This window comes from Lineus longissimus, chromosome 12, assembly GCF_910592395.1.
Source record: "Lineus longissimus chromosome 12, tnLinLong1.2, whole genome shotgun sequence".
NCBI classification, from domain to species: domain Eukaryota; kingdom Metazoa; phylum Nemertea; class Pilidiophora; order Heteronemertea; family Lineidae; genus Lineus; species Lineus longissimus.
The window spans coordinates 1,848,405-1,876,315 of record NC_088319.1 but is presented as its reverse complement, the minus strand read 5'-3'; the positions used below and the strand labels follow the sequence as shown (position 1 = coordinate 1,876,315).

The window sequence follows — 27,911 nt, the reverse complement described above, 5'->3', positions numbered from 1 at the left end:
ATGGAACCCCCTGGTCCCCCAGATCTTGAGGCTTTTATCAGGACGAATGAATACCACTTCGATCGCATCCCTCTATACTCACCTGCCTCGCACAACCTCACCGGGGCAGAAAGAGAAGCATTGATCCAACTCAAGGACATGCCTCAGGTCGTTATAAAACCCGCAGACAAAGGATCTGCCGTATTAATCATGAACAGAAGTGATTACATCAAGGAAGCGGAACGTCAACTGTCAAATCGGACACACTACCGTCCGACCCTCGATAGCATGACCCAAACCCACGCGGACAATGTCACATCCTTTCTTAAGGACATGCTGCAAACGGGTGAAATCACTCAAAAAAAATGTATGATGATGTCGCCCAAACGGAACCCAAAACTCCCGAGTTCTATTTACAGCCAAAAATAAATAAAGGGACACTGCCACCACCAGGTAGGCCCATTATGTCTGCTGATGATTGCCCCACAGAACGCATCTCCCAATTAGCGGACCATTTTCTACAACCATTGGTTCAGAACACACGTTCATACATCAAGGACACAACCCATTTTCAACAGTCCATGACAGCCCAGGGACAAATCCCACCTGGCATCCTGCTGGTCACTTTAGATGTCACATCCCTCTATACCAACATACCCACATGGGAGGGTAAAAGAGCTGTGGCACGCCATCTAAGAAACAGGGGCGCCCAAATAGGCCCTACTAACCAGTTCATCATCAAACTTTTGGACTTAGTTTTATCACAAAATAACTTCCAGTTCAACAACCAGAACTATACATGCAAGTTTCAGACACAGCCATGGGGACCAAAGTGGCACCCTCATTCGCAAATCTCTTCATGGCCGATTTTGAAGAGCGGCATGTATAAACTAACCCCACGAAACCACTCTTTTGGGGCAGATTCATTGACGACATCTTCGCGATCGCTCTCTTCCCACAAACCATAGAGGAGGTTGAACAATTTGTGACGTCACTAAACTCGGCACATCCAACCATCAAATTCACCGCCGAAATCTCAGAGACCAGCGTCACGTTTCTTGACACTCAGATTCACGTCGCTACTGACGGTTAGATACACACAGATCTGAACACCAAACCCACCGATGCTCACAACTACCTGTTGTACTCATCAGCCCATATAATGTCATGCAAAAATTGCATACCCTATGGACAATTCCTAAGAATTCGGAGAATATGTTCGAACCGGGAGGACTTCGAGAAACATGCACCCGAGATAGCACAGCATTTCGTCCGCAGAGGCTTCCCCAAGCTATTGATAGAGAAAACCATGGTAAAAGCACACAGGCAAGATCGCAACACATTACAAAACCCAATCGCCACCCAAGGGGCGCCTGATGATGAAGAAAAAAACCCATTTTTCTTTGTCACAACCTTCAACCCGGTGTAACATCTGTGGTTGTTCCCCATGTGTCAGTGTTTCCAAACAATAGGCAGCTAGAGAGACCACGACTTTTCAATAGGGGGGATACACAGAAAAACTTGTCAATCTATTTTTGAGCGTTCCCAAACAATGAGGGGAAACACTCACACACGGGAAACACTCACATATATTACACCGGCAATGACTTAACCAGCCGTCAACCTTAAAGAAAACAGGGACATCCTAGCTAGACACAAAACTACTGTTCACCTGTATGAGACACCAATCATACATGGCTTCAGAAGATCAAAAAACCTCAGAGACAACCTAGTCCGAGCCAGATTAGGCCATCTTCGCGCAGTTACCAACAGCACTACTGCCTCCAAACCTCGGTGGAATTGTCTTTCCCCGAGGACATGCAGATACTGCCCCCGTCTGGACACGTCTGGTCAAATCACCAGCCATACCACAGGCAAATCATACAACACAAAGACAAAAATATGTTGTAAAAGCAATAATGTGATTTATTGCATCGAATGCCGTCAATGTCACATACAATACGTCGGCGAAACCAAACGATCTTTACTAGAACGTTTTCAAAATCACTTCTACAGTTTTACCAAAAACATTGCAACGGATGTCATAGGACATCATTTCAACCTCCCAGATCATCATGGCCTCCAGGACTTCTCAATCTATGTCCTAGAATTTATGCACATCGCCCCAGATGGTACAGTCGCCAAGGCCTAAAGACTATCCAGAGAGTCTTCCTGGATCCATCGTCTGCGCACCATGTCGCCGCTGGGACTTAACATTATGGACAACACGTCCTGGTAACCTCCCTCATACTCCTCTGACGTTTCCATCATTGGTACAGAGAGACAACAGTACGGTGTCCAATTCAATTCTGTCACACTTACCAACAATTAAGCAGCTTGTCCGTACAAAACTCTTCGAGCTTGGCTCCATTCCATCGAATCCAATGCAATTTGATCGAAAAATCACCGAACGCCAAGAACAACCAAAGTGATGTGCTTCGTAGTTTTGACCAACCACGATAAAAAGAGTCGCATGTCGCTCCGAGCTTGACAGGTTGAGATGGACTGGTTGTTCATTTCACTGTTGTCTCCCTTTTGTGAATCTGACGACATCAATTTCTTCTGTTATTTCCTGGTGTCATTTTAGGCTCATCTTCTGTGCGACATGCGACTCATTTTGTCGTGGTGTGTCACCTTTTCTCTGCTGACTAATGCTAAGTGTGGTCGAGGTGATAAGAATGGCTCCTGAAACGCCCATGAAGCCTCAGTGCGTATGGCTGCGTCATCACTCTTAGCACCAGCTAAAACCCTGCGGGAAGTTCTGTTAATAGTCGTGCCATGCTTTTCACGATCTGCACTTAAAAGTGCAGATGGTAGGTTTGCTCCGGTAGCTGTGACTATTTCATGATTTGATAGCAGGTGCTGATTCGTGTCTCTTCTTTCGTAAATCAAACCAACCTTCTTCGCTTCAGATAAATGGTCAGCAGACGGTTGGTGAAAATATAGCCGACAACGGAGGGTTAAAGGCTGCTTATAGTGTAAGTATCAGGTAGGAGGGGCTGCGGTATTGGCACAGGTCTCTGACCACAGCGGTCATTAGGACCCTGGTTTGATGCGAGGGGCTGCGGTATTGGCACAGGTCTCTGACCACAGCGGTCATTGGGACCCTGGTTTGATGCGAGGGGCTGCGGTATTGGCGCAGGTCTCCGACCACAGCTGTCATTAAGACCCTGGTTTGATGTGAGGGGCTGCAGTATTGGCACAGGTCTCTGACCACAGCGGTCATTAGGACCCTGGTTTGATGTGAGGGGCCGGGGTATTGGCACAGGTCTCTGACCACAGCGGTCATTAGGACCCTGGTTTGATGTGAGGGGCTATGATATTGGCACAGGTCTCTGACCACAGCGGTCATTAGGACCCTGGTTTGATGTGAGGGGCCGGGGTATTGGCACAGGTCTCTGACCACAGTGGTCATTAGGACCCTGGTTTGATGCGAGGTGCCACGGTATTGGCACAGGTCTCTGACCACAGCGGTCATTAGGACCCTGGTCCGATGGGTATAAATGGTTACTGGCGGTAGCCTGTCTGGCAAAGATCCCTGTGTTGCCAGTTGTAGTCAATTTGGGGAGTTGTTGCTGCTCCACCGAGGGGTAGAAATGGTCATTGATTGGAAGTGCTCGGGTTGTAGCCTGTTTGGCAAAGATCCCTGTTTTGCCAGTTGTAGCCAATTTGGGGAGTTGTTGCTGCTCCACCGAGGGGTAGAAATGGTCATTGATTGGAAGTGCTCGGGTTGTAGCCTGTCTGGCAAAGATCCCTGTGTTGCCAGTTGTAGCCAATTTGGGGAGTTGTTGCTGCTCCACCGAGGGGTAGAAATGGTCATTGAATGGAAGTGCTCGGGTTGTAGCCTGTTTGGCAAAGATCCCTGTTTTGCCAGTTGTAGCCAATTTGGGGAGTTGTTGCTGCTCCACCGAGGGGTAGAAATGGTCATTGATTGGAAGTGCTCGGGTTGTAGCCTGTCTGGCAAAGATCCCTGTGTTGCCAGTTGTAGCCAATTTGGGGAGTTGTTGCTGCTCCACCGAGGGGTAGAAATGGTCATTGAATGGAAGTGCTCAGGTTGTAGCCTGTCTGGCAAAGATCCCTGTGTTGCCAGTTGTAGCCAATTTGGGGAGTTGTTGCTGCTCCACCGAGGGGTACAAATGGTCATTGATTGGAAGTGCTCGGGTTGTAGCCTGTCTGGCAAAGATCCCACGCCAAACATGAGGCCATAAAGGCATTCCTCCGTGGCTGGCTTGTCAAGCCGTGCCATAGTACACTCCTGAGGAAGAGATGAAAAGGGGCTGAAAATTCACGTAAAAATATCTAATGAAGGGGGACCAGGAAGATCTCTAAAATATGTAAATAAGGTTCAGGTAGAGAATTCAATTTATTATTGATCTACAACATCCAAGTTAAAGTCAAAGTCTTACAACAAGTAGAAGATGATGAAATACAAATATTTAGATAACATACACAAGTTTTATCATGGTTTACTATACTATTCAGAAGTAAATGTCCGTGTCCTTTTGATCCGCTGTGCAAAAGATACTGGACCGATTTCTTCAGAGTTCAGTTTTTCTTAAATCAAATTTTATTGCCCAACATTACCGTAAACCCAGAAATATTTGTCAACCTTTTATTTCGCAAGTTCGTGAAATTGCAATTTTGTATATTTATGAAATAGCATTATAACACCCAATACCAGTTGTGGACCTCCCTAAGCACACACCACTCTATTAACTACAACTTCTCTATTAAGGACAGTAGTTTTAGTCCCAAATTGATCGTTTCCATTCAATTTGAGCTCTCTTATCAAGACACCTCTCTATTAAGTACAACACTTGTCACACCGAATGGTGTCCTTAATAGAGAGGTTCTACTAAACAACACAGACAACAGGTTTATGAATGGACTATACACAATCCCACCCACCAAGACCAGAACGTGGTAATACCAAATTACCGGTCTTACAACGACTCTGAGTTACCAGGGTAATTTAGACTCAGTAATTAGATTTTCGTTTTTGCAGCCAAAACTCTTTCTACATAAAAGGCATTCAAATATTTCTGCCTTGATAGTGTCTTCAACTTATCAAGGAGCCTTATACATATACGAAGAATACTCGGTAGAAAGAGGACGAATTTTCTGTACGTTTTTATCCATACTCGATCTGTGATAAGTCCCAGATCTCAACCTCCCTAATATGAACTGTGTACAACTTGTCCAACATATCGCCCTATCTCAGGTTTGTAGCTACGAGGGGGGAGGTGCAAAAAGCCTCATGAAGTCACCAAAATGTGTTTTTGACCATGATTTTGGCCCATAAATTTCAAGCAGTGTCATATTTCACACCCAAAAACACTTCTACTCCCCCCCCGCCAAACCAAAATGCTAGCTCCGCCCCTGAATACTCAAACAATAGAACTGAAGTTGAAACATACTCAACATGAAATAGAAAATATACTAAGTTTGGCGGACAAGTACATGAGAATATGGTCCCAGTTTGAGAAGTTCTTTTTTACAAGTTAAATGGTTTAGGAATTTATACCAATGGTGTCTCACCTAAATTATTGGCCAAAACCAATTTGGCAGATGAGATTTTGGGCAAAATCGCTTCTCCACGAGCAGTGTTTGGTGAGAGACAACCATTTCTATCAGTGAGGTATCCATTTCTATTATAAAACACACCAATTTACGCAAAAAAATGAGATTTTGACTGCTTTTCACCGCTTCCATATTTTGCACCAACGCAGGCCGCGGTTGCCTGATCATAACTGCTGCCGTCAAAATGAGGCACTGAGTGCGTTATACACTGTAAACTGTGGTTCATTGTAACCAAGGTGTTTTAGAATTATCATTGATCAACATCCCAGTTAAAGTGCTTCAAACCTAAAGCATTTAACGAATATATAAAGAGAATCCTGAATTCATTTTGACCAATAAGAAATAGTATTATACAACCTAGGTCAAGCCTATACAACCTAGGTCAAGCCTATACAACCTAGGTCAAGCCGAAAAACTAGATTAACCTATATGTAGATGTGTAATAATCAAAAATCCGAAAAAATACTTATTGGTTTGAAAAACTGGAAGCTATTTCATAATCCACTAAACTAAAAACCATGAAAGTTTTTATCTCTTTCATGAATTTTTGCCAATCATGAAAAAAGAGACGTGAATATTAGGGGTAATTGACCTCTGAAGCCTTTTCTATGCCTCAACATGCTTAATTCTGTTCCTTAATGTCATAAATTAATGCCTGATACACCCAAATGTGTCATTTTCATGTGGCGACAAAAAAAAGAGACATACTTCAAATGCCCACTGAATTTTTGACTAATTTCGATGGCTTGCCACAACAAAATGTCCCCAAAGGCTTAATAGTGAAAAAAACATGTCCCCAAAAAAGGTTAAAAAATTACAAGGTGTATTAAGGGTGTCAATGTAATTGAAAGGCCTGGGAGAGAGATCCAGCGTGTTCATTTTCTCAGCCTCGTGATATTTGACATGCGCCCTAACTCGGAAATGTTTTGTTTTTCAGGCTTATCAGGACTGGCGTAAAGTTCACGGGTCAGAGCACCCCCTGCCTGGGATAAATATGACCGACTATCAGTTATTTTATCTTGGGTTTGCTCAGGTATGTTTCATTTTGTTCTTCTACAGTACAATTGATGTGTGATACCGAGATAAGGTATGTTTGATATCCAGATAACCTCCTATGAAATTCAAATTTTGTACACATAATCCCCTCGGTCAGATGACCTTTGACACTTAATTTCAGTTCAATCTGATCCTTAATTAGCCACCAGAGGGCCAAAACTTAAAAAATAAAAAGTGCAGCAAATCTTCAATTAATGACAGTATTATCATCATAGGCACCTCTCATACAAGTTTTTCATTTGACCTAATGTTCGAGGTCAAAGAGATTAAATGGCATGAGTTTGCTATTTGGCTTCAAAAACTTCATAAATTCAATATGCATTCATCATCACAGAGAGGAAAACTAATTATGTTTGTTCCCAGTCTGGAGTCCAAAATCTGAATTTAGATAATAACATTAGATTCACAAAGAAATCTAGTACATGTAACTACTACATTTGTATTACAACACAAATTCACCTGGGGACAGAAATTCAAAAATAGCCCAACACAAACATGTTTTTGAGTGGCTGATCCAACATCTCAATAACACATGAAACAAGCTCATTAAAACAAATTATAAAAAATTGTTTAAATGTTATTCTTAACTAAGCTGTGCTAAATGATTGTCGGAAGCTAATTAAGTAACATTGTGAAACGAGAATGATCAAGATACATTAAAATACATAAAAAAATAGATAGTTGCGCGAACTATCAAAAATGTCTGATTTCCATAACTGCTCTTATAGTCCCAGTGTTTGAGCTATGGTCATCCGATTTTCTCTGTAATATGTACAAAGGATAGTAAATATAGTATAAATGTGTCTGCAATATTTAATAGGTACCAGCTCTGATACTATTTGCACAATTCCATATTTACATGTAGCTGTGGGCTCATTTTCATTGACCCACTCCAATCTGTCAGCTGAGCACCTTAGATTTGACCAAATATTCAAGGTCACAACAGTCAAATGATATTTGGCAAATCAGCCAGTATAAACTATGATAAAATAATCACGTTGAGTTCTTATATCGCGCTTTTCAATGTTTCCCTGTTCAAAGCACTTTTGGGGTACCATATGATTACCTGGTCTCCACAGAAATCAATCACGGATTTCAAGGAGCAACCAGAAGACTCTCACTTGAACTCGACCAGTAGGGGAACCAAACAGTGACTTAGCTGGGAGTCAAACCCACAACCTCTCGATCCAGAGACCGACTCTCTTCCACTGTGCTGCTTCTGCCCCATACCCATATATAGTATGTTTCTTTAGCAGAATGGTTATAACTTGTCTGCGAAAGATTGATCCGATGCTCACACACGGCCGTAGCCATTTCATTTGAGTTACTTACACATGAGCTAAATAAACTCAATCAGTCAATGAGAACCGAATTCATAACAGTTATCATTGATGACGAAGCCTGTGGTTGTTAACCATTGGTTACATTAGGAACCTCAGTTTTGATTCCGTCTGCAGCGCGCTACCAGAGACCCACAATGCTTGAATAGACACAATATATTGCAGAACCACGCATTTGAGGAGACATAAGGACTTTTTGCTGCAAGCATATAGACTTAAGTGCATTTATCATTTATTCAGCTTTGAAAGGTTCATGGCTATGTCTCCAGAAGAAAGGGTTAAACAACACCGAGAAAGAAACTGGTGTGATGTAACCGAATGTCATTACCTGGGAAGCTTTGAAAGCAGGATTGGATTCAGTGTTGGTTTCTCGCTCCGATGAATTCGAAGTGAATCCCTCTTAAGAGTCTTAATCCATTCATCCAGTTCCTGATCGTACTCTGCTCTTTGTCTCGTTAGTCCCTGAGCCTCTTCTCTTGAGTCTCTCTCCCGTTGTTCAGCTGAGACATCCCTCTCGTACAGACGCCTGACAAACCTTGCCATGATCCTGGTCACCTGGAGGCTGTCTTCTGTACTCAGCTTGGACCCAGCTAACACATTGACCTTATTATCCATGGGCATTGGTAGATTATCTCTCTCGAGACACTTTTCTAAATGTTCATACACCATCAGGACCATTTTCCCGAGGGACATGTCTGACTTCAGGAACAGTCCAACCAGATGCAAGAATGCAGATTTCAATCTGTAGCTGGTTACTAACTCACTGACCGACTTAATATTGACATTATTGTTTTTTATTTTGTAGCCACATACCATATCACCCTTGTTGATCTTAATTTTGAAGCCACACACCTCTGCCTTTCTCACACATTTTGCTGTGATGAAGACATCCTTCACCCGTTTATCCAAAGCTTTGAGGTAATCCACCTCTATTGTTGGGTAGGAGATTCGCCCAAGCTGATTAAGTTCGTCAGGTTTAATGTTTTGTGCTACCGTGCTGGTCCTGTATGGAATTTTAGGAACTATGTACTTTTTTGGTTGTTTCCAGTCTTTTCTCTTAAAAATCATCGATGCCCGATCCAAGTATTTCTCTCTCATGTCAACCTCAATGGCAGGCACCAAGTCTATTGATATTGGCAAGTCGGTAAACATTTCATCACTGTACAGCCAGATCCATGTCGTGCAGGTTTTACGATCAGGATGTCTCTGTGGTGGCGATAACATACAGAAGCTGCGATCACCATCACTTCGTGTGGCCTTTTTGTTTGATACGCAATCACTCCAATATTCCATGAGTCTGCTCCACATCCACATCCCATATGACCCAATGACAGGTGCCACAGATTCATCTCTGAAATAAGAATTCTTCATATTTTGATATCCTTCACGTTCGTAATAATCTTCACGAAGAATTTCTCCCAACTTCACCAAAAAATCAAATTCATCAGGCATGCCATGCTTTGATGCCTCAAATGAACTTCCAACCCCAAAAACCTCCACTAGCGTGATCTGTGGTAGTACCTCTTTTATAACTTGTTGCACCTTTTCTTTAACATATTTAACAAATTTTACATTATCGTGTCCTGTGATTGTCATTACAGACCCAATGTATGGTTGTTCTGAAATTTTGCACAAGTCAGGAATATTTGTAATATCAGAGCATTCTCCGGCAGTATGATCATCACTTTCGGTGTTACCAAGCTCAATTGCAGTAACTCCTGATGTCCAGCCTCGAAGGTATTTTGATGTCAAACTGCCTTCTTCACACTGATGCAAGTAGTCAGTCGGTGTCTTGTTTCGATAGTCCCTTGCATCCTTCCTAGGATCACTGTATTTCTCCATCAACAGGGCCACTACGTCCTCATTTCGATAGATCACAGCATAATGGAGACAGTTCCTGCCATCAACATCAGCCTGATATGGATCTAACCTATATTTTTCAATGAAAAATCCTATAAGATTGCAGTGTCCATTGATTGCAGCATGGTGCAAAACTGACTTCCGTGCTAAGTCTAATTCATGAACATCACAACCAGCTTCTAGAAGTTCATGTATTGTCTCTTCATTCCCAATCTCTACGGCGTAGTGGAGTGAACTCTTTCCAAAGTGATCTTTGTGATTAACCTCGACTCCATCACATGTTGTTAAATGTTGAATGTATTCATGGCAGCCGAGTTGTCCGGCAACATGGAGTAAGGTCCTCCCGTAATTGCCACAAGCACGGTAGACTGATGAATTGCGGCACATAATCTTCAGCATACCAATATCGGTTTCCAGTAATAAAGAGTGTAATATCAAGAGTGCACCAGGGTCAGCTAAATCAGTTTTGTTCATTAGTTCATTTATGATTTGTATGTATCTACCTTCTACTGCCAGATGAATAGGTATCACACCACGGTTGTTCTTAAGATTCACATTAGCCCCCTTTAGTATGAGTCCCACAACTACTTGTAAATCCCCTCTTCTAGTTGCTTGATGCAAGGGTGTGACATTGTTAGTGGTCTTGGCATCAACATCAGCCCCAGCATCTATCAATATCTTGACAGTATCAGAATGACCTCCCCGTGCTGATGCAAGCAAGGGTGTGACATTGTTAGTGTCCTTGGCATCAACATCAGCCCCAGAATCTATCAATATCTTGACAGTATCAGAATGACCTCCCGATGCTGATACAAGCAAGGGTGTGTTCTTAAAAGTGTCCTTGGCATGAACATCAGCCCCAGCATCTATCAATATCTTGACAGTATCAGAATGACCTCCCCGTGCTGATGCAAGCAAGGGTGTGTCATTCTTAGTGTCCTTGGCATCAACATCAGCCCCAGCATCTATCAATATCTTGGCAGTATCAGAATGACCTCCCCATGCTGATTTATGCAAGGGTGTGTCATTGTTAGTGTCCTTGGCATTAACATCAGCCCCAGCATCTATCAATATCTTGACAGTATCAGAATGACCTCCCAATGCTGATTTATGCAAGGGTGTGACATTGTTAGTGCTCTTGGCATCAACATCAGCCCCAGCATCTATCAATATCTTGACAGTATCAGAATGACCTTCCGATGCTGAATAATACAAGGGTGTGACATTGTTAATGCCCTTTGCATCAACATCAGCCCCAGCATCTATCAATATCTTGACAGTATCAGAATCACCTCCCAATGCTGAATAATGCAAGGGTGTGTCATTGTTAGTGTTCTTGGCATTAACATCAGCCCCAGCATCTATCAATATCTTGACAGTATCAGAATCACCACCCAATGCTGAATAATGCAAGGGTGTGACATTGTTAGTGTTCTTGGCATTAACATCAGCCCCAGCATCTATCAATATCTTGACAGTATCAGAATGACCTCCCCGTGCTGATGCAAGCAAGGGTGTGTCATTGTTAGTGTTCTTGGCATCAACATCAGCCCCAGCATCTATCAATATCTTGACAGTATCAGAATGACCTCCCCGTGCTGATGCAAGCAAGGGTGTGTCATTGTTAGTGTTCTTGGCATCAACATCAGCCCCAGCATCTATCAATATCTTGGCAGTATCAGAATGACCTTCCGATGCTGAATAATGCAAGGGTGTGTCATTGTCAGTGCTCTTGGCATCAACATCAGCCCCAGCAGCTATCAATATCTTGCCAGTATCAGAATGACCTCCCAATGCTGAATAATGCAAGGGTGTGACATTGTTAGTGCTCTTGGCATTAACATCAGCCCCAGCATCTATCAATATCTTGACAGTATCAGAATGACCTTCCGATGCTGAATAATGCAAGGGTGTGTCATTGTCAGTGTCCATGGCATTAACATCAGCCCCAGCATCTATCAATATCTTGACAGTATCAGAATGACCTCCCAATGCTGATGCAAACAAGGGTGTGTCATTGTCAGTGGTCTTGGCATCAACATCAGCCCCAGCATCTATCAATATCTTGACAGTATCAGAATGACCTCCCCGTGCTGATGCAAGCAAGGGTATGTCATTGTTAGTGCCCTTTGCATCAACATCAGCCCCAGCATCTATCAATATCTTGACAGTATCAGAATGACCTCCCCGTGCTGATGCAAGCAAGGGTGTATCATTGTTAGTGCTCTTGGCATTAACATCAGTCCCAGCATCTATCAATATCTTGACAGTATCAGAATGACCTCCCCGTGCTGATACAAGCAAGGGTGTGTCATTGTTAGTGCCCTTTGCATCAACATCAGCCCCAGCATCTATCAATATCTTGACAGTATCAGAATGACCTCCCCGTGCTGATGCAAGCAAGGGTGTGTCATTGTTAGTGCCCTTTGCATCAACATCAGCCCCAGCATCTATCAATATCTTGACAGTATCAGAATGACCTCCCCATGCTGATACAAACAAGGGTGTGTCATTGTCAGTGTTCTTGGCATCAACATCAGCCCCAGCATCTATCAATATCTTGACAGTATCAGAATGACCTCCCAATGCTGATGCAAGCAAGGCAGTGACATTGTTAGTGCCCTTTGCATCAACATCAGCCCCAGCATCTATCAATATCTTGACAGTATCAGAATGACCTCCCCGTGCTGATACAAGCAAGGGTGTGTCATTGTCAGTGTTCTTGGCATCAACATCAGCCCCAGCATCTATCAATATCTTGCCAGTATCAGAATGACCTCCCAATGCTGATGCAAGCAAGGGTGTGACATTGTTAGTGCCCTTTGCATCAACATCAGCCCCAGCATCTATCAATATCTTGACAGTATCAGAATGACCTCCCAATGCTGATGCAAGCAAGGGTGTGACATTGTTAGTGCCCTTTGCATCAACATCAGCCCCAGCATCTATCAATATCTTGACAGTATCAGAATGACCTCCCCGTGCTGATACAAGCAAGGGTGTGTCATTGTAAGTGTTCTTGGCATTAACATCAGCCCCAGCATCTATCAATATCTTGACAGTATCAGAATGACCTACCGATGCTGAATAATGCAAGGGTGTGTCATTGTTAGTGGTCTTGGCATTAACATCTGCCCCAGCATCTATCAATATCTTGACAGTATCAGAATGACCTCCCGATGCTGATGCAAGCAAGGGTGTGACATTGTTAATGTCCTTGGCATCAACATCAGCCCCAGCATCTATCAATATCTTTACAGTATCAGAATGACCTCCAGATGCTGATGCAAGCAAGAGTATATCATTGTTAATGTCCTTGGCATTAACATCAGCCCCAGCATCTATCAATATCTTGACAGTATCTGGACGACCTTTCTCTGCTAATTCAAGAAAGGCTCTATTAACAGTCTCCAAATCAATTTTAACTCCATCTCCAGTTACCACAGCTTTATGTTTCCTGTGACCCTGTCCTGTTCCAGTTCCATCGACTTTGGCGTCATGACCCTCCTGCTTGTCTGCTCCAAGTCCACTCTGTCCTCGTTGATTTTCTTCCATGTTCGAAGCAAGCTTGTCGTTTCTATTCTCGAGTTTGCGCTTTCTGGAACCAGCTTCACTGTCTCCTGGGCTTTTCTTTTCATCTGCATGCCGTTTTAACCTGCAAGATGATGATATACTGCAAAGTTCCCAGCCGAAGATTGATGAAAGATTTGGCAATAAATGACCACGGGGGGGGGGGGGGTAAAACTATGAAAAGAATAAGAGGGTCATTTATTCAAGGTTTCGGTTCAAAACTCTCAATATATCTGTAGGTTGTATTGTCAGTTTCCTCCTGTGCACAAATTATAACCGACATTATGAACTATATTCATTTGCTGGCGAAATCAATTATCTTAACCGGTTTGATCTTAATTCAAGTGCAGAAAGTTTCTCTGAACAAAATAAATCAATGAAATTGTTGAAATGCGACATAAGAAACAAAGACACTGCACACTCCTCAGTGTTCTTCCCCACCATTAATAATTTCATAATTTTTAATAATTTCACTTTTGAAGCAAAAGGAATTCCCAAACTTTTACATCAACGTGGGAAAATCTACTTAAAGGCCATAACTCCAGGTATTTTGCCATTTTCTGCTGAAGACGATTTCAAAAGTGTACCTTACACTTTATACAATACAGAAAACCCAATGCAATTAGCTCCATCCATTTTGAAGATATAGCCATTTATGTGTTTGACAACTTGATTACCTAATCAGGCCAGCAACTGGCTTGTTAGAGCCAGGCGGCGGGTTCAGCAAAAGTTGTGATGTAGATCAGGCTATTGCCCTACTTGGGAGGACAAATATCAATGAATGCTCTTAAAATTGATATATGAAGTCTGTTTTTCATTGACATTCGATATACCCTATAATAAGGTAAGGTAATACAGACAAATTTATACCATTATAGTAAGAAATCAAACATCAGTCTGATCTATGTCAGTAAACTTGCCGCCTGACTTCACTTAGATACCTAACCAAGGCTGTTACATAACATGTAAACAAAACAGTTTTGCTTTATCTCTGGACTGGGTGCTTCAATTTTGATCAAACTTGATTTAATGCGGAGCTTTAAGTCTACTCTTTGAGGATCTGTACATGTCATGCAATCATAAAAGCAGGAGTCGTGGCCTTTAAGGATAGCAGTTTCGAGAGGAAATTAATGGGCTAAATTCACTCGTACCCATATTAGATTTGGCTTTAAAGGGACAATATAGGCAGCAGCTAGGTAGGCAAGATAGGGGTCTCTCACATCTCACAGAAATGATTCACGCTTGTACGAGGAATATATTTAGTGCTGAATCTGACATGACCCAGGACCATTACTGTGTATATTTAATAGTCACCTGAAGATGACCAAATTACCCCCTCTGCTCCTGCCTATAGTCCCCCTTTAACATTATCACTAAACGTTGTCTGTACAGTACCAATGCTTACAGTAATACCTGGACTACTTACAGCTTTGCCTAAACACGCCCTTTAAGATATTTTGACCCAAAACAACAACTTGAAACTTGATCAAGTTGGCACCAGGTGAAACGAAAAAAAAAAACCTACTTCTGGTATCCATAAACTCCTATAATATCGACAAAACATTGGACAAATTGCGGCCAAATGGAGCTGATATCAGTATTTTTTGTTTTCAGTTTGTTTTATCTTATTAAAACCAGCATTTCTGATCGTTCAAAGGCCATTAACATATTTCATCACTAAGGCACCCCAGCAGGTTCAATAAGGTGTCGTTTATTCAAAAGCCCAGAAAGCTAACTCCAGAATTGTAATTCAATATTCGAAAATCAAGATTTGAAATACCAAATTATAAATTCCTAGTTTGATCACATCATCATGTCTCACCCTTCAGATCAAAGCGGACCAGTCAGGTCATGTTTTCAAAAACTGATATTAGTGATAAAAAGTTATTGTGACAAAAGGATTTTTATATATTCAAGTCGGGGGGGGGGGGGTCACTTAACCAATCTGGATAGACACATATGTGTCATGGTTTTGGCAGAGTGTGTTTATCCCTGTGATCATGTCAGACCATTGAACCTCTGTCACATGGTGTCACAGACATGACAGACTTGAGATTGTGTAAAAATTGCCACGAGTTCTAACTGCGATATTAGACAGTCTGGTCTGCTGCATTAAAGGAACCCTGTAGCGCAACGCTTATAAAAATGAGGAGTTTTGAACGGCCCAGTTAAAACCTAAGGCTGGAATAAGCTTCCGTTCATAAATATCAGCAGTTTCAAGTTCCCCTCTGCTAGTTGTTTATGTGAGCTGGACATCAGGGTAACGTTGTATAACGTTGCATAACATTACTGACTCCAGTCAATGAAGTGCAAAAGAGGTAATCACTAATTTAGTTATTTTTACTATGTTCAGCTAGTTTTAATACAGACTTAAGTCACGACTGGATCTCTTTAAGGGCTCTCTTGCAAGGCAATGCTGTCAACTGACCAACCTCAACCCAATATGGTCACCAGACTGCGATTGCAAATTTAGGGAATATTAAGCCTCACGAAGGATACAGACAAAAACATGTAATAACCTTTGACTATCCATTTGAGCTCCATCATATATGGGGGAGTTTCGGTCCACATTGGCACATATCTTGATGGGTGTGATACATAATTGGGTTGTCTGTCTTTTATTTGCTTTGTGAAGTGGTTTTTGCTGTGATCTTACCACAATACTTCAAGGGTAAAATAAGTGCTCACTGTCAACAAGGTTATGAATCAACCTGTGAAAACGTGACAGTGACAAATATGAACGCTGAGAAAAATAACAAAGTCATCATAGTTGCACTTTGTGCCTTCAATGTCAAAGAGATGACCTTTAAGGACAAAGGCACTGTCTGTGGTTATTGCCAAATCAGTTGTCTCTGCAGATTGTGTTAATGAGATACTTGACATCTGTGGCCAGGTTTGGGCATGATCCGGAGATAATAAATAATTGACTATCAGGTGGTGGGGAAGGGGGGGGCCCTCTTGAACTTTTACATTCTTAGTGGAAACAGCACCTTTCAAATTTGATTTCACTTACTTACTCAGTACTTACTTACTTATAGATGTTAATATTCTACCATCTAATAAAAGTGGTGACTAAATAATGATGAAACTGATATTTGACCATTTGGCAACGTTCTTGTCCAAATTTATGCGCGGAAATATGGACAACTGCTCAGTTGTATGAAGAATGCAGACACGTTGCTGTTGGATGGGTATTTGCAAGCGTCGTGTTTGATTCCCTTAACGCACCACAAGAGATAAACATGATTAAGTCGTTTGCTATGATTTGTTTATAGCTTCATGAAATCTATACAATAAAAGGAGAAAGTGGTGAGGTTTGTCCGGAGTGTTCTCGAAATTGGGAGGGAAGAGGTTGTTTTTCGTAGTAGGAAGTCATCTATGGTTATATGTGGAATGTTGTTTTAATTATATGTAAACTTGGAATTGCTTGGAAGACGAATTTGACCAGGAAATCCGAGCCAAGATGTATACATCAATACATTGAATTTCGTCAGTGGTATTGGGGACTTCCAAAATTGGCATGCATTACAGGAAACAAATCCCCTCAATAACCCGTCCACAGAACGGGTACTATGCTAGTACTCAATATGAACAACAATACGAAGTATTCAAAATACTGCCGTCATATGCATTGTGATATTTCAAATACGTACACTTGTGATAAGATGATTTAATCTGTAAAATACTGTCATTATTTGCCTTTACTGAAATAGTTCTTATGATTGCTCAAATCAAATTGGGTCATGGGGTTGTATACATTAATGCAAATTATAAATGATAGCAAGTTGTAAAACACAGTTAAGCTGAGAATGGCATGAACAAGGTGAAGAAAGTAATGACTTCCTCCTCAAACTGACCTCGAGGAATAAAATTAGTAGCTGAATGAATAAGTAACTACACCTTTTTCAACAACATTACGAACATTAGAATTGTTTATTGTTGTCAAAGACTATATACTTCTTATAGAGACTCTGTTTTTGTTAAGCGCCTTTGAACGGCCCAATATAGGACTGATAAGGGCGCTATATAAATGTGATACATAGATAGATAGATAGATAGAACTACTGCTTGTCAAAATGAAATTCTAAATTCCCAGAAAAAAATCAATTGTTCTACTAAAAGCGCTAAATAAAAGAGCAGAGGTGTTTAGAACAAATTGAAATTGTTTCTTTTTCTGCTGAAGAGGGTCAAGAATATAAAGGGAACAATTGAACAAAGAAGTATAGAAACACTTGAAGTGGGACAAAATTACTCGGGAATGGGGGGTTAACTGCCAAATATTGCCAAAGGTTCAGTGGGATAATTTCTTGACCTAATGCTTGAGGCATTTAACTCGGAAAAACCCAGACTTAAAAAATCAGACTTGGGCAACGATTAAGCGTGTGTTTGATAGGAAAAGGAGCCCGAAATTAATGCGTGCGTTATTTGAATCCCTTGTCAGGTCAAAATTGGAATATAATTCCGTTTCTTGGGATCATATCACGAGGGAAAACTTGGTCAAGCTAGAAAGGGTTCAACGCAGAGCCACAAGGCATATGTTAGGTGGAGAACTAAGTTACAAAGAGAGGCTCTCTGTTATGTCTATGTTACCTTTGTCTTACAGGCGGGAGATGGCTGACCTCAATTTTGTGCACAATTGCTTTATCGGTAAAATCGATTTGGACACTTCAAAATATATATCTTTTAGAGAAAGGAGGGGTGACCCACTTCTTATACGTGGTGCTAGATGTAGAACGGAGACATATTGCCGGTCGTTTTTTAATCGTGTGGAGGGCACGTGGAATGCCCTGCCTATGAGTGTGCCTTTTATGAAAGCCAGCTGATGGAGCGTTTTGACCCGGACAACGCGTGCTCATGGGTTGGGCGTTGCAGGTGTCCTTTTTGCCGCTATTAAAAGAATGCTTTTACATGTTTTATTAAAATTATTATACTCTTTTAGGGGTCCCGTGAATGGGTCTTAATTGACCCTTTGGCGCTCCCTTTTGGGCACCTAGTTTTACTGTTATTTCGACCATATGTTTTATTTGTATTTTCATCACTGTTGTTTTACTATGTATATAATTTTATGTTGGTTCTCAATAAAGTTGTTGAAATTGAAATTGAAATTGAAATTGGAAAAACCCAGACCAGTTATCTATATCCCAAAGACAGGCCATTATCAATTTACAAAATGAAATTGTCCAGGGACCATGTGCTCACCTCAGGTAATGTTAGTGGGTGTATTCTGCAGTGGATATGGGGAAACAGTTTTGGTCATTAAAGTCAATTTTGCAATCATAGAGGAAGTGGTGTGGTAGTGCAGCTTTTATGGAGAATTTAAAGATTTTATTGAATTTTCAAGATTGCCACCTAACGGCCATATCCACATATTGTTCATGAGATTCAGGGTTATTGTAGAGTGTACATGAACATGTCACATGGAAATTAGTTGACATCTTTTCAACAGTTAAAGAGTTATAGGACTTGGTTGAATTTTCAAGATGGCAGCCTGGAGACTATATTTTTCATCAGATTTAACTGAAAATTGAGGATATTGTAAAGACAAGATACACAATCACCTGAAGTTTGGTTGCAATCCGAATATGAGTTTCAGAGAAATAGGACTTTGTTTAATTTTCAAGATGGCCTCCTGGCGGCCATATTGGTTATCATATTGACTGAAATTCAAAGATGCTGTAGAGAGTACATACATATAAAATTACATGACATTTACTTCCAATCCGATCATTAGTTTCAGAGTAAAAGGACATTGTTAAATTTTCAAGATGGCTGCCTGGTGGCCATATTTGATGTCCGAGCGGGACAAATTTTTGGGGTAGAATAGAGGGTTACTAGATACATATCCACACATGTTTAAAACCTTCTAGCTCAAATAGAAATGAAACATGCCACCAAACGGTGATTAAGCGAATTTTTATCTCTACGACCTTGAAAAGTAGGTCAAATCGAAAACCTGTACAATATGTGACGTATCCTTGCTAGCAGTACCTACAAAAATATTTCAATTCTTAGAACCTTTGGAGTATGGGATTAAGATCAGTGTTTTGGGGAGGGGGGGGGGCTTAAAAGTGTGAAAAGAAAAAGAGGGTCATTTATTCAAGGTTACTGTTCAAAACTCTCAATATATCTGCGGGTTGTATTGGCAGTTTTCTACTGTGCACAGGTTATAACTGACATTATGAACCATATTCATTTGCTGGCGAAATCAATTATCTTAACCGGGTTTGATTTTCACAAATTAATCAATGAAATTGTTGAAATGCGACATAAGAAACAAAGACACTGCACACTCCTCAGTGTTCTTCCCCACATTAATAATTTCATAATATGATTGCACTTTTGAAGCAAAAGGAATTCCCAAACTTTTACATCAACATGGGAAAATCAACTTAAGGACAGCAGTTTCAAGAGAAAATCATTTGGCTAAATTCACTTGTACCCATATTAGATTTGGCTTTAAAGGGACAATATAGGCAGCAGCTAGGTAGGCAAGATAAAGTTACATTAAGTCGCCAATAGAGGTCTCTCTAATCTCACAGAAATGATTCGCGCTTGTACGAGGAATACATTTAGTGCTGAATCTGACATGACCCAGGACCATTACTGTGTATATTTAATAGTCACCTGAAAATGACCAAATTAGCCCCTCTGCTCCTGCCTATCGTCCCCCTTTAACGTTATCACTAAACGTTGTCTGTACAGTACCTGGGCTACTTACAGCTTTGCCTAAACACTCCCTTTAAGATATTTTGACCCAAAACAACAACTTGAAACTTGATCAAGTTGGTACCAGGTGACACGAAAAAAACAACCTACTTCTGGTATCGCATGAATTCCTATAATATCGATAAAAAATTGGACCAATTTTTTGTTTTCAATTTGTTTTATCTTATATCTGCATTTATGATCGTGCAAAGGCCAGTGACATATTTCCAGACTTAGGTACCCCAGCAGGTTCAATAAGGTGTCGTTTATACTAAAGCCTAGAAAGCATACTCCAGATTTGTAGTTCGAGATTCAAAATCAAGATTTGAAATAACAAACTTCAAAATTCCTGGTTTGATCACATCACCATGTCTTACCCTTCAGATCAATGCAGACCAGTCAGATCATGTTTCGAAAAACTGATAAAAAATTATTGTGACAAAAGGTTATTTTCATATATTCAAGTCTAGTCTGAAACACTTGAAGTGGGGAAAAATTACTCAAAGAAGTATAGAAACACTTGAAGTGGGACAGAATTACTCGGTAATGGGGGGTTAACTGCCAAATATTGCCAAAGGTTCAGTGGGATAATTTCTTGACCTAATGCTTGAGGCATTTAACTCGGAAAAACCCAGACCACTTATCTATATCCCAAAGACAGGCCATAATCAATTTACAAAATGAAATTGTCCAGGGACCATGTGCTCACCTCAGGTAATGTTAGTGGGTGTATTCTGCAGTGGATATGGGGAAACAGTTTTGGTCATTAAAGTCAATTTTGCAATCATAGAGGAAGTGGTGTGGTAGTGCAGCTTTTATGGAGAATTTAAAAATTTTATCGAATTTTCAAGATTGCCACCTAACGGCCATATTCACATATTGTTCATGAGATTCAGGGTTATTGTAGAGTGTACATGAACATGTCACATGGAAATTAACTGACATCTGTTGAACAGTTAAAGAGTAATAGGACTTGGTTGAATTTTCAAGATGGCAGCCTGGAGGCCATATTCACATATTGTTCATGAGATTCAGGGTTATTGTAGAGTGTACATGAACATGTCACATGGAAATTAGTTGACATCTGTTCAACAGTTAAAGAGTAATAGGACTTGGTTGAATTTTCAAGATGGCAGCCTGGAGGCCATATTTGTCTTCAGATTTAACTGAAAATTGACGATATTGTAAAGAGAACTAAGATACACATTCACCTGAAATTTGGTTGCAATCCGAATATGAGTTTTAGAGAAATAGGACTTTGTTTAATTTTCAAGATGGCCTCCTGGCGGCCATATTGGTTATCATATTGACTGAAATTCAGGGATGCTGTAGAGAGTACATACATATAAAATTACATGAAATTTGGTTCCAATCAGATCATTAGTTTCAGAGTAGAAGGACATTGTTTACTTTTCAAGATGGCTGCCTGGTGGCCATATTTGATGTCGAGACAAGACCACTAATGAATATTCATAGGTTGGAGGGTCGAGGCCTATTAATTAGACGAGTGCATGTTTTTAACTCTCAAGTACATATTTGGAGAGGCATTGAAAAAATATTTGTTGTGGTAAGTCTACAGATATAAAGAAATTATTTGATGAAAAAATTAATTTCGAATTTTGCTAATTTGGTAATAGGGGGCGTGCTTTGAGATTTTTCTGCCAGTTGGCTGAAAAGAGTGGAAATATCAATGTCGGTCTAATTTGTCGATTATCAAAAAATTTCTGTGGTCAACTACCAGTTTATTTTTCACCATTTACTTGCCCCACTGTCCTGAATATCATATCAAAATTTCAAATTCACAACCATATACGCAGTATTTGATGCGTCGCGGTCAAACATTGACAATTATCTGCTGAAAGGCTTAAAAAATCAATTGTGGTCTTGTCTCTGTCCGAGCATGACAAATTTTAGATGGTAGATTTACAAATATACATATTGCGATTTGTGATCTGGTATATTTTATTATACAAAATGAAAAATATACCTGGTAAAGTATTTACTCAACTGGTCCTTTAAAAATGGAAAGTAATCTGTGAGATATCAGTGAATTTTGATTTTGACAAAGCACTTTATAACTTGATTTTAAGAACTATTGGGCTCATTGGTTGATGGGTAATTTTTTAAACTGGTTCTTTCGAAATGGAAAAATATCCCTAGTATATAAGTACATTATTTATTTTGAGAAAGCATTCAACTCGATTGGTGGGGAATTTTTCCAATTAGTCGTTTAGAAATGGAAAACAAATCTGTGAGATGTCTGTAATCATTTATTTTGAGAAACTATTTGGCTTGGTTGATTGGTAATTTTTGCAACTGGTCCTTTAGAAATGGCAAAATATCCCTAGTATATACATGTAGTACAATTTTTATTTTGAGAAGGCATTTAACTTGATCGTTGGGGAATTTTTGCAACTCAGCCGATAGAAATTAAGAAATATCCAAGAGATATTAGTTGATATTGATTTTGGAAGAGTATCTAACTGAATTGGTTGGGAATTTTTGCAACTGGTCCTTTAGAAATGGCAAAAAATCTGTGAGATATTTGTAAACTTTGACTATGACAAAGCAGTTAACTTGATTTTGAGACCTATTTGGCTTGGTTGATTGGTAATTTCTGCAACTCGTCCTTTAGAAGTGGAAAAATATCCCTAGTTTATCAGTACAATTTTTATTTTGAGGAAGCATTTAACTCGATTGGTTGGGAATTTTTCCAATCGATCCTTTAGAAATGGTAAGAAATCAGTGATATTGATTTTGAGAAACTATTTGGCTCGTTAGGTTGGTTATTTGTGCAACTTGTCCTTGAAAAAAGGGATATTTGTTTTTCCTTGAGAAAAGTGATTAAAACGTTTTATTAGGCGTGAGTGGTGGTGTGTAGCGAGAGTTGCACGACACCCTGGCTGATGGAATTTTGGGGGGGGGGGCTACAAACCCTAGTGCAAGGGCCGGGGTCATGTGCTTAGCATCGTGGTCACAACAGTTGAGCATCAACCTTGTGATCAGGCGGCAGTCCCGTCTTCGATACCTGGCCGGAGCCATTTTGTAACTCTCAACTGACCTGAAAAGTCCTTGTGTGCGCTAGATTGTGGCTGCCCTTGGTTCTCCAGAAAGGTCTCTGGACAGGCTAGATGATAATGTGTGCGATTTTAGAGCAGTTTCATACAGTAAACAGTACAGTGACAAGCAATATATAAAACTCTCTATCAAAAACTCACTATTCTCATGTCTTGGTGTTGAGCAGTTTTTTCAGTCCAATGCCTGTTGAAGTACAATCCATGAGGTCATTACGAGTGAGTACGTGCGAGGGTCCTCATGGGAACTGCATAGATGACCTGGCAGGGTTGAGCTCGACTCAGCTCAAACTTACTGAAAAATGAAGAAAAAAATTATTTATTGAGTAGCATGGAACCTCAGAAAACTGTAGAACTTAAATATTTCACAGCATTAATTTTTGGCGAATGAAGCATGATAGAAATAACTAGGCTGCAGAGTTGCAAGTAGGGGATACAGCTCAAACTGCTGACTGGTCCTTGTGACTGCTGGAATCCCTAGTGATGGTACACTAGAGAAAGGCCCCGGTCATGTGCTTACCTCCTCTCTTCTTGTGGTGTTGAGCAGATTTTCAGTCCTGCAGTGCCTGTTGATTCAGAGCCACGATGTCTTAATGAGTAAGTGTGCGTTAGGGTCCTCTCAAGGAGTGTTAGTCTAAGTGTCGATGATCTGGCAGATTGAGAAAAAATTGTGTATTGAGTTGCCTGATGAATAATAATGGAACCTCAGACAACTGTAGAACTTAAATATTTTCACAGCGTTAATTTTTGGCGAATGGAGCATGATAGAATACCTAGGCTCAGCAACACAAGAGTGGCAAGTTTTGGATGCAGCTTAAAGTGCTGACTGGTCCCTGTGACTGCTGGATTCCCTAGTGATGGTACACTAGTGCAAGGCCCCGGGTCATGTGCTTACCTCCTCTCTTCTTGTGGTGTTGAGCAGATTTTCAGTCCTGCAGTGCCTGTTGATTCAGAGCCATGAGGTCTTTATGAGTAAGTGTGCGTTAGGGTCCTCTCAAGGAATGTTAGCCTAAGTGTGGATGATCTGGCAGATTGAGAAAAAATTGTGTATTGAGTTGCGTGATGAATAATAATGAAACCTCACACAACTGTAGAACTTAAATATTTTCACAGCATTAATTTTTGGCGAATGGAGCATGATAGAATACCTAGGCTCAGCAACACAAGAGTGACAAATTTTGGATGCAGCTTAAAGTGATGACTGGTCCCTGTGACTGCTGGAATCCCTAGTGGTGGTACACTAGTGCAAGGCCCCGGGTCATGTGCTTACCTCCTCTCTTCTTATGGTGTTGACCAGATTTTCAGTCCTGCAGTGCCTGTTGATTCAGAGCCACGAGGTCTTAATGAGTAAGTGTGCGTTAGGGTCCTCTCAAGGAGTGTTAGCCTGAGTGTGGATGATCTGGCGGGTTGAGAAAAAAATTGTGTATTGAGTTGCGTGATGAATAATAATGGAACCTCACACAACTGTAGAACTTAAATATTTCCACAGCATTGCTTTTTGGCGAATGGAGCATGATAGAATACCTAGGCTCAGCAACACAAGAGTGGCAAATTTTGGATGCAGCTTAAAGTGATGACTGGTCCCTGTGACTGCTGGAATCCCTAGTGGTGGTACACTAGTGCAAGGCCCCGGGTCATGTGCTTACCTCCTCTCTTCTTATGGTGTTGAGCAGATTTTCAGTCCTGCAGTGCCTGTTGATTCAGAGCCACGATGTCTTCATGAGTAAGTGTGCGTGAGGGTCCTCTCAAGGAGTGTTAGCCTAAGTGTGGATGATCTGGCGGGTTGAGAAAAAAATTGTGTATTGAGTTGCGTGATAAATAATAATGGAACCTCACACAACTGTAGAACTTAAATATTTCCATAGCATTGCTTTTTGGCGAATGGAGAATGATAGAATACCTTGGCTCAGCAACACAAGAGCGGCAAATTTTGGATGCAGCTTAAAGTGATGACTGGTCCCTGTGACTGCTGGAACCCCTAGCGGTGGTACACTAGTACAAGGCCCCGGGTCATGTGCTTTCCTCCTCCTTTCTTATGGTGTTGAGCAGATTTTCAGTCCTGCAGTGCCTGTTGATTCAGAGCCATGAGGTCTTTATGAGTGAGTGTGCGTGAGGGTCCTCTCAAGGAGTGTTAGCCTGAATGTCGATGATCTGGCGGGTTGAGCATGACTGAACTCAAACTTGCTGAAAAATAAAGAAAAATTTCGTAAACATACACAATGTAAACCATGATGAAAACCTCTTAAGTTTAAGATTATGGCCGTCAAGGACATGACCCATTCCACGACAAGCTAAAAGTCTTTGAATTTCAAGATGGCCACTATAAATAGTTCCAAAATTTCCAAATTATCTACTTACTTTAGACTAGGTGACTCCAAAAAGTAGCTGTTGGCAAGGAAAGTTCCGAATATTCTTTAATTTTCAAGTTGTTCGCTGTAATAGACATACTGATTGTAATTGGGAATATCGTCGAGATCTTCCAGTGGCTGCCTCTCCCAAAGTGCCCCTGACAACATGACACATGCCCTATATAGCCAAGCCATTAAAAAAATCGATATTTTATCAGATTCAACCAAGTTCATGTTTGGATATGCTTGATATGTCATCAGCCCAAATTAGGCATAACTGTGAAGATTTATCTATCCAGGTGTATGAAAGTTTTTGACTTGTTAGCTCTGGTTTATAAGGAAACTTACTCTCACAAGCGTTCTGCTTTCACTGAACCTCTGGTCACACGATCTTCTCGGGAAGTTGTTTTCCTCTCTAGAAGGCATTGAATTTTCTTGAAAAGTCCTGGCCTGTATCCCCCTTAAAGTGGAGAAAAGATTGTCCAAAGAAATCAAGGAAGAAGTCATTTGAAGGAGAAGCTTATTTGCTGTTCTACATGGTTTAAGTGGTCTCTTAACACCTATAGAAATAGTGACATTGCTCAGGAAAGTCATCTAGTCATTTTTCAAAAAAAACCTTTTCCACTTTTCCCTTTTTCTCCCTTTCCCCAAATCAACAAGGTATCAGAGAACAATCTGTTTAAACTTTACACAAGTTTAATCTGGTGAACACAATGGCCCATGGTCATTTCATCTGTTCATGGTTTGTTTTGTGTTGCAGGTTTGGTGCAGCATTGCGACCAAGGAGACCTACCATTTACAGTTAGTCAGTGATGCACACACACCAGCTCAGTATAGGTAAGTCAGGCCCAGTTATTCTCTCAGGCACAGTTAGTCAGTCCAGCACTGTTAGTAAGTTATGCGCAGTTGGCAAGCAGCAACAGTTAGTCAGTCAGGCTTTATAGTGAGTCAGCCAGGTTTAGGTAGTCAGTCAGGCACAGTTAGTCAGTCTGGCATCATTAGTCAGTCATGCTCAGTTAGTCAATCAGGCTCAGTTTATAGCATGATTAGTCAGTCAGGCTTAGTGAGTCAGTCAGGTTTAGATAGTCAGTCAGCCAGTCCGGAAAAGTAATAGTCAGTCATGCTCAGTTAGTCAGTCAGGCACAGTTAGTCAGTCTGCCACAGTTAAGCAGTCTAGCACAGTTAGCATGGTTGGTCAGTCAGGCACACCAAGCCAGTTAGGCTCATTTATCAGTCAGGCAAAGTCAGTTGGTCAGGCACTCCAAGCCAGTCAGGCGCAGTAAGTCAGTCAGGCACTCCAAGCCAGTCAGGCGCAGTAAGTCAGTCTGGCACTCCAAGCCAGTCAGGCGCAGTAAGTCAGTCTGGCACACCAAACCAGTCAGGCACTCCAAGCCAGTCAGGCGCAGTAAGTCAGTCAGGCACTCCAAGCCAGTCAAGTGCAGTAAGTCAGTCTGGCACACCAAACCAATCAGGCACTCCAAGCCAGTCAGGCACAATAAATCAGTAAATCTTATCAATATCCCTAATTTTCAGTCAAATCCCATGACAAATATGGCCGCCAGGCCGCCATCTTGGATATCCTATTACTCCTTAACTGTTGAACAGATGTCAACCAATTTCCATGTAACATGTACATTCTTCAATAGCCCTGAAATTCAGTCAACTTTATAACAAAAATGCTATACTTAGATGGTACCGGTAGTTTTCTTTTGTGCCATTGAGCCGAGAAGAATAATATCATTCAATAGATTCAAAACTGGTGAAACTGGCCTGAAACTGTTCCCCCCAAATCCACTGCAAATGACATGCATAACATTACTCGAGATGAGCACATGGTCCCTGTACCATTTCATTTGTTTTTGGCAATGTGTCTGCTGGCATATGATAAGTAATGGTTGAAAACCTAATCCGACAACACCTTTTCCTTGGAAAAAATCTAACATACTTTCGTTTTTTTTCAGGGTGATTGGTTCGCTCTCCAATTCTAAAGAATTCGCACAACACTATAGCTGTCCGTCAGGCACCCCCATGAATCCTGTGAAAAAATGTGAGGTGTGGTGAGGTGGCGAGATACACTTGTATTATACTTGCGGTAAAGATGTAAAAAGGGGAAAGTGGAAAGAGGGAAGAGGGAAGTTGAAAATGGAAAAATATTGATATCTGAGGAAAGGCCAGGTGGTGATTTTCAGCAACGGGTAGCAGATGATCAATGATCGATTTTAAAACAAGCCTGACAAGTCAGCCTCTTGTAGCTACGTTTACTGCCAGTACCTTGGGTACAAAGCTTGAAACTGCATTGTAGGCATTAGGGTTTTAAGAGTCGAGGGGATCAATGAAGGTTTATCTACCTGGGGGGGGGGGGGGGGGCAAGGACTCTTGTGGTTTGGCTCCCGCTGTTC

The 27,911-nt window shown here is 41.0% G+C and overlaps 2 protein-coding genes and 1 long non-coding RNA gene across 3 annotated transcripts; 1 reads left to right on the top strand and 2 right to left on the bottom strand.

Annotated features, from left to right (window-relative positions):
* On the top strand, positions 1 to 27,869 carry LOC135497182 (endothelin-converting enzyme 1-like). The gene is made up of 4 exons (XM_064786929.1): positions 1 to 180; positions 2,892 to 2,957; positions 26,273 to 26,349; positions 27,474 to 27,869. The coding sequence occupies exons 1-4, from the start codon at positions 1 to 3 to the stop codon at positions 27,571 to 27,573; spliced, it is 423 nt and encodes a 140-aa protein (XP_064642999.1). The 3' UTR covers positions 27,574 to 27,869.
* LOC135497163 (serine/threonine-protein phosphatase 6 regulatory ankyrin repeat subunit A-like) lies at positions 4,337 to 23,776 on the bottom strand. Its single transcript, XM_064786909.1, has 4 exons — positions 23,685 to 23,776; positions 23,309 to 23,459; positions 11,757 to 13,470; positions 4,337 to 11,498 (listed from the first exon to the last, which is right to left on the bottom strand). The coding sequence occupies exons 3-4, from the start codon at positions 13,368 to 13,370 to the stop codon at positions 8,280 to 8,282; spliced, it is 4,833 nt and encodes a 1,610-aa protein (XP_064642979.1). The 5' UTR covers positions 13,371 to 13,470; positions 23,309 to 23,459; positions 23,685 to 23,776; the 3' UTR covers positions 4,337 to 8,279.
* On the bottom strand, positions 23,788 to 24,518 carry LOC135497095 (uncharacterized). Its single transcript, XR_010448766.1, has 3 exons — positions 24,435 to 24,518; positions 24,060 to 24,188; positions 23,788 to 23,813 (listed from the first exon to the last, which is right to left on the bottom strand). It is a non-coding gene; the product is annotated as an uncharacterized LOC135497095 (long non-coding RNA).
* Positions 27,870 to 27,911: the final 42 nt, after the last annotated feature.

What these genes read in the sequence shown, in the direction of transcription:
- LOC135497182 (XM_064786929.1), top strand. Translation starts at nt 1, where the DNA reads ATGGAACCCCCTGGTCCCCCAGATCTTGAGGCTTTTATCAGGACGAAT. An exon ending in CCGCAGACAAAGGATCTGCC is followed by an intron (nt 181 to 2,891) that starts GTATTAATCATG and finishes TCTTCGCTTCAG; the next exon opens with ATAAATGGTCAGCAGACGGT. An exon ending in CACACACCAGCTCAGTATAG is followed by an intron (nt 26,350 to 27,473) that starts GTAAGTCAGGCC and finishes GTTTTTTTTCAG; the next exon opens with GGTGATTGGTTCGCTCTCCA.
- LOC135497163 (XM_064786909.1), bottom strand. Translation starts at nt 13,370, where the DNA reads ATGGAAGAAAATCAACGAGGACAGAGTGGACTTGGAGCAGACAAGCAG. An exon ending in TGATAGATGCTGGGGCTGAT is followed by an intron (nt 11,499 to 11,756) that starts GTTAATGCCATG and finishes TCGGAAGGTCAT; the next exon opens with TCTGATACTGCCAAGATATT.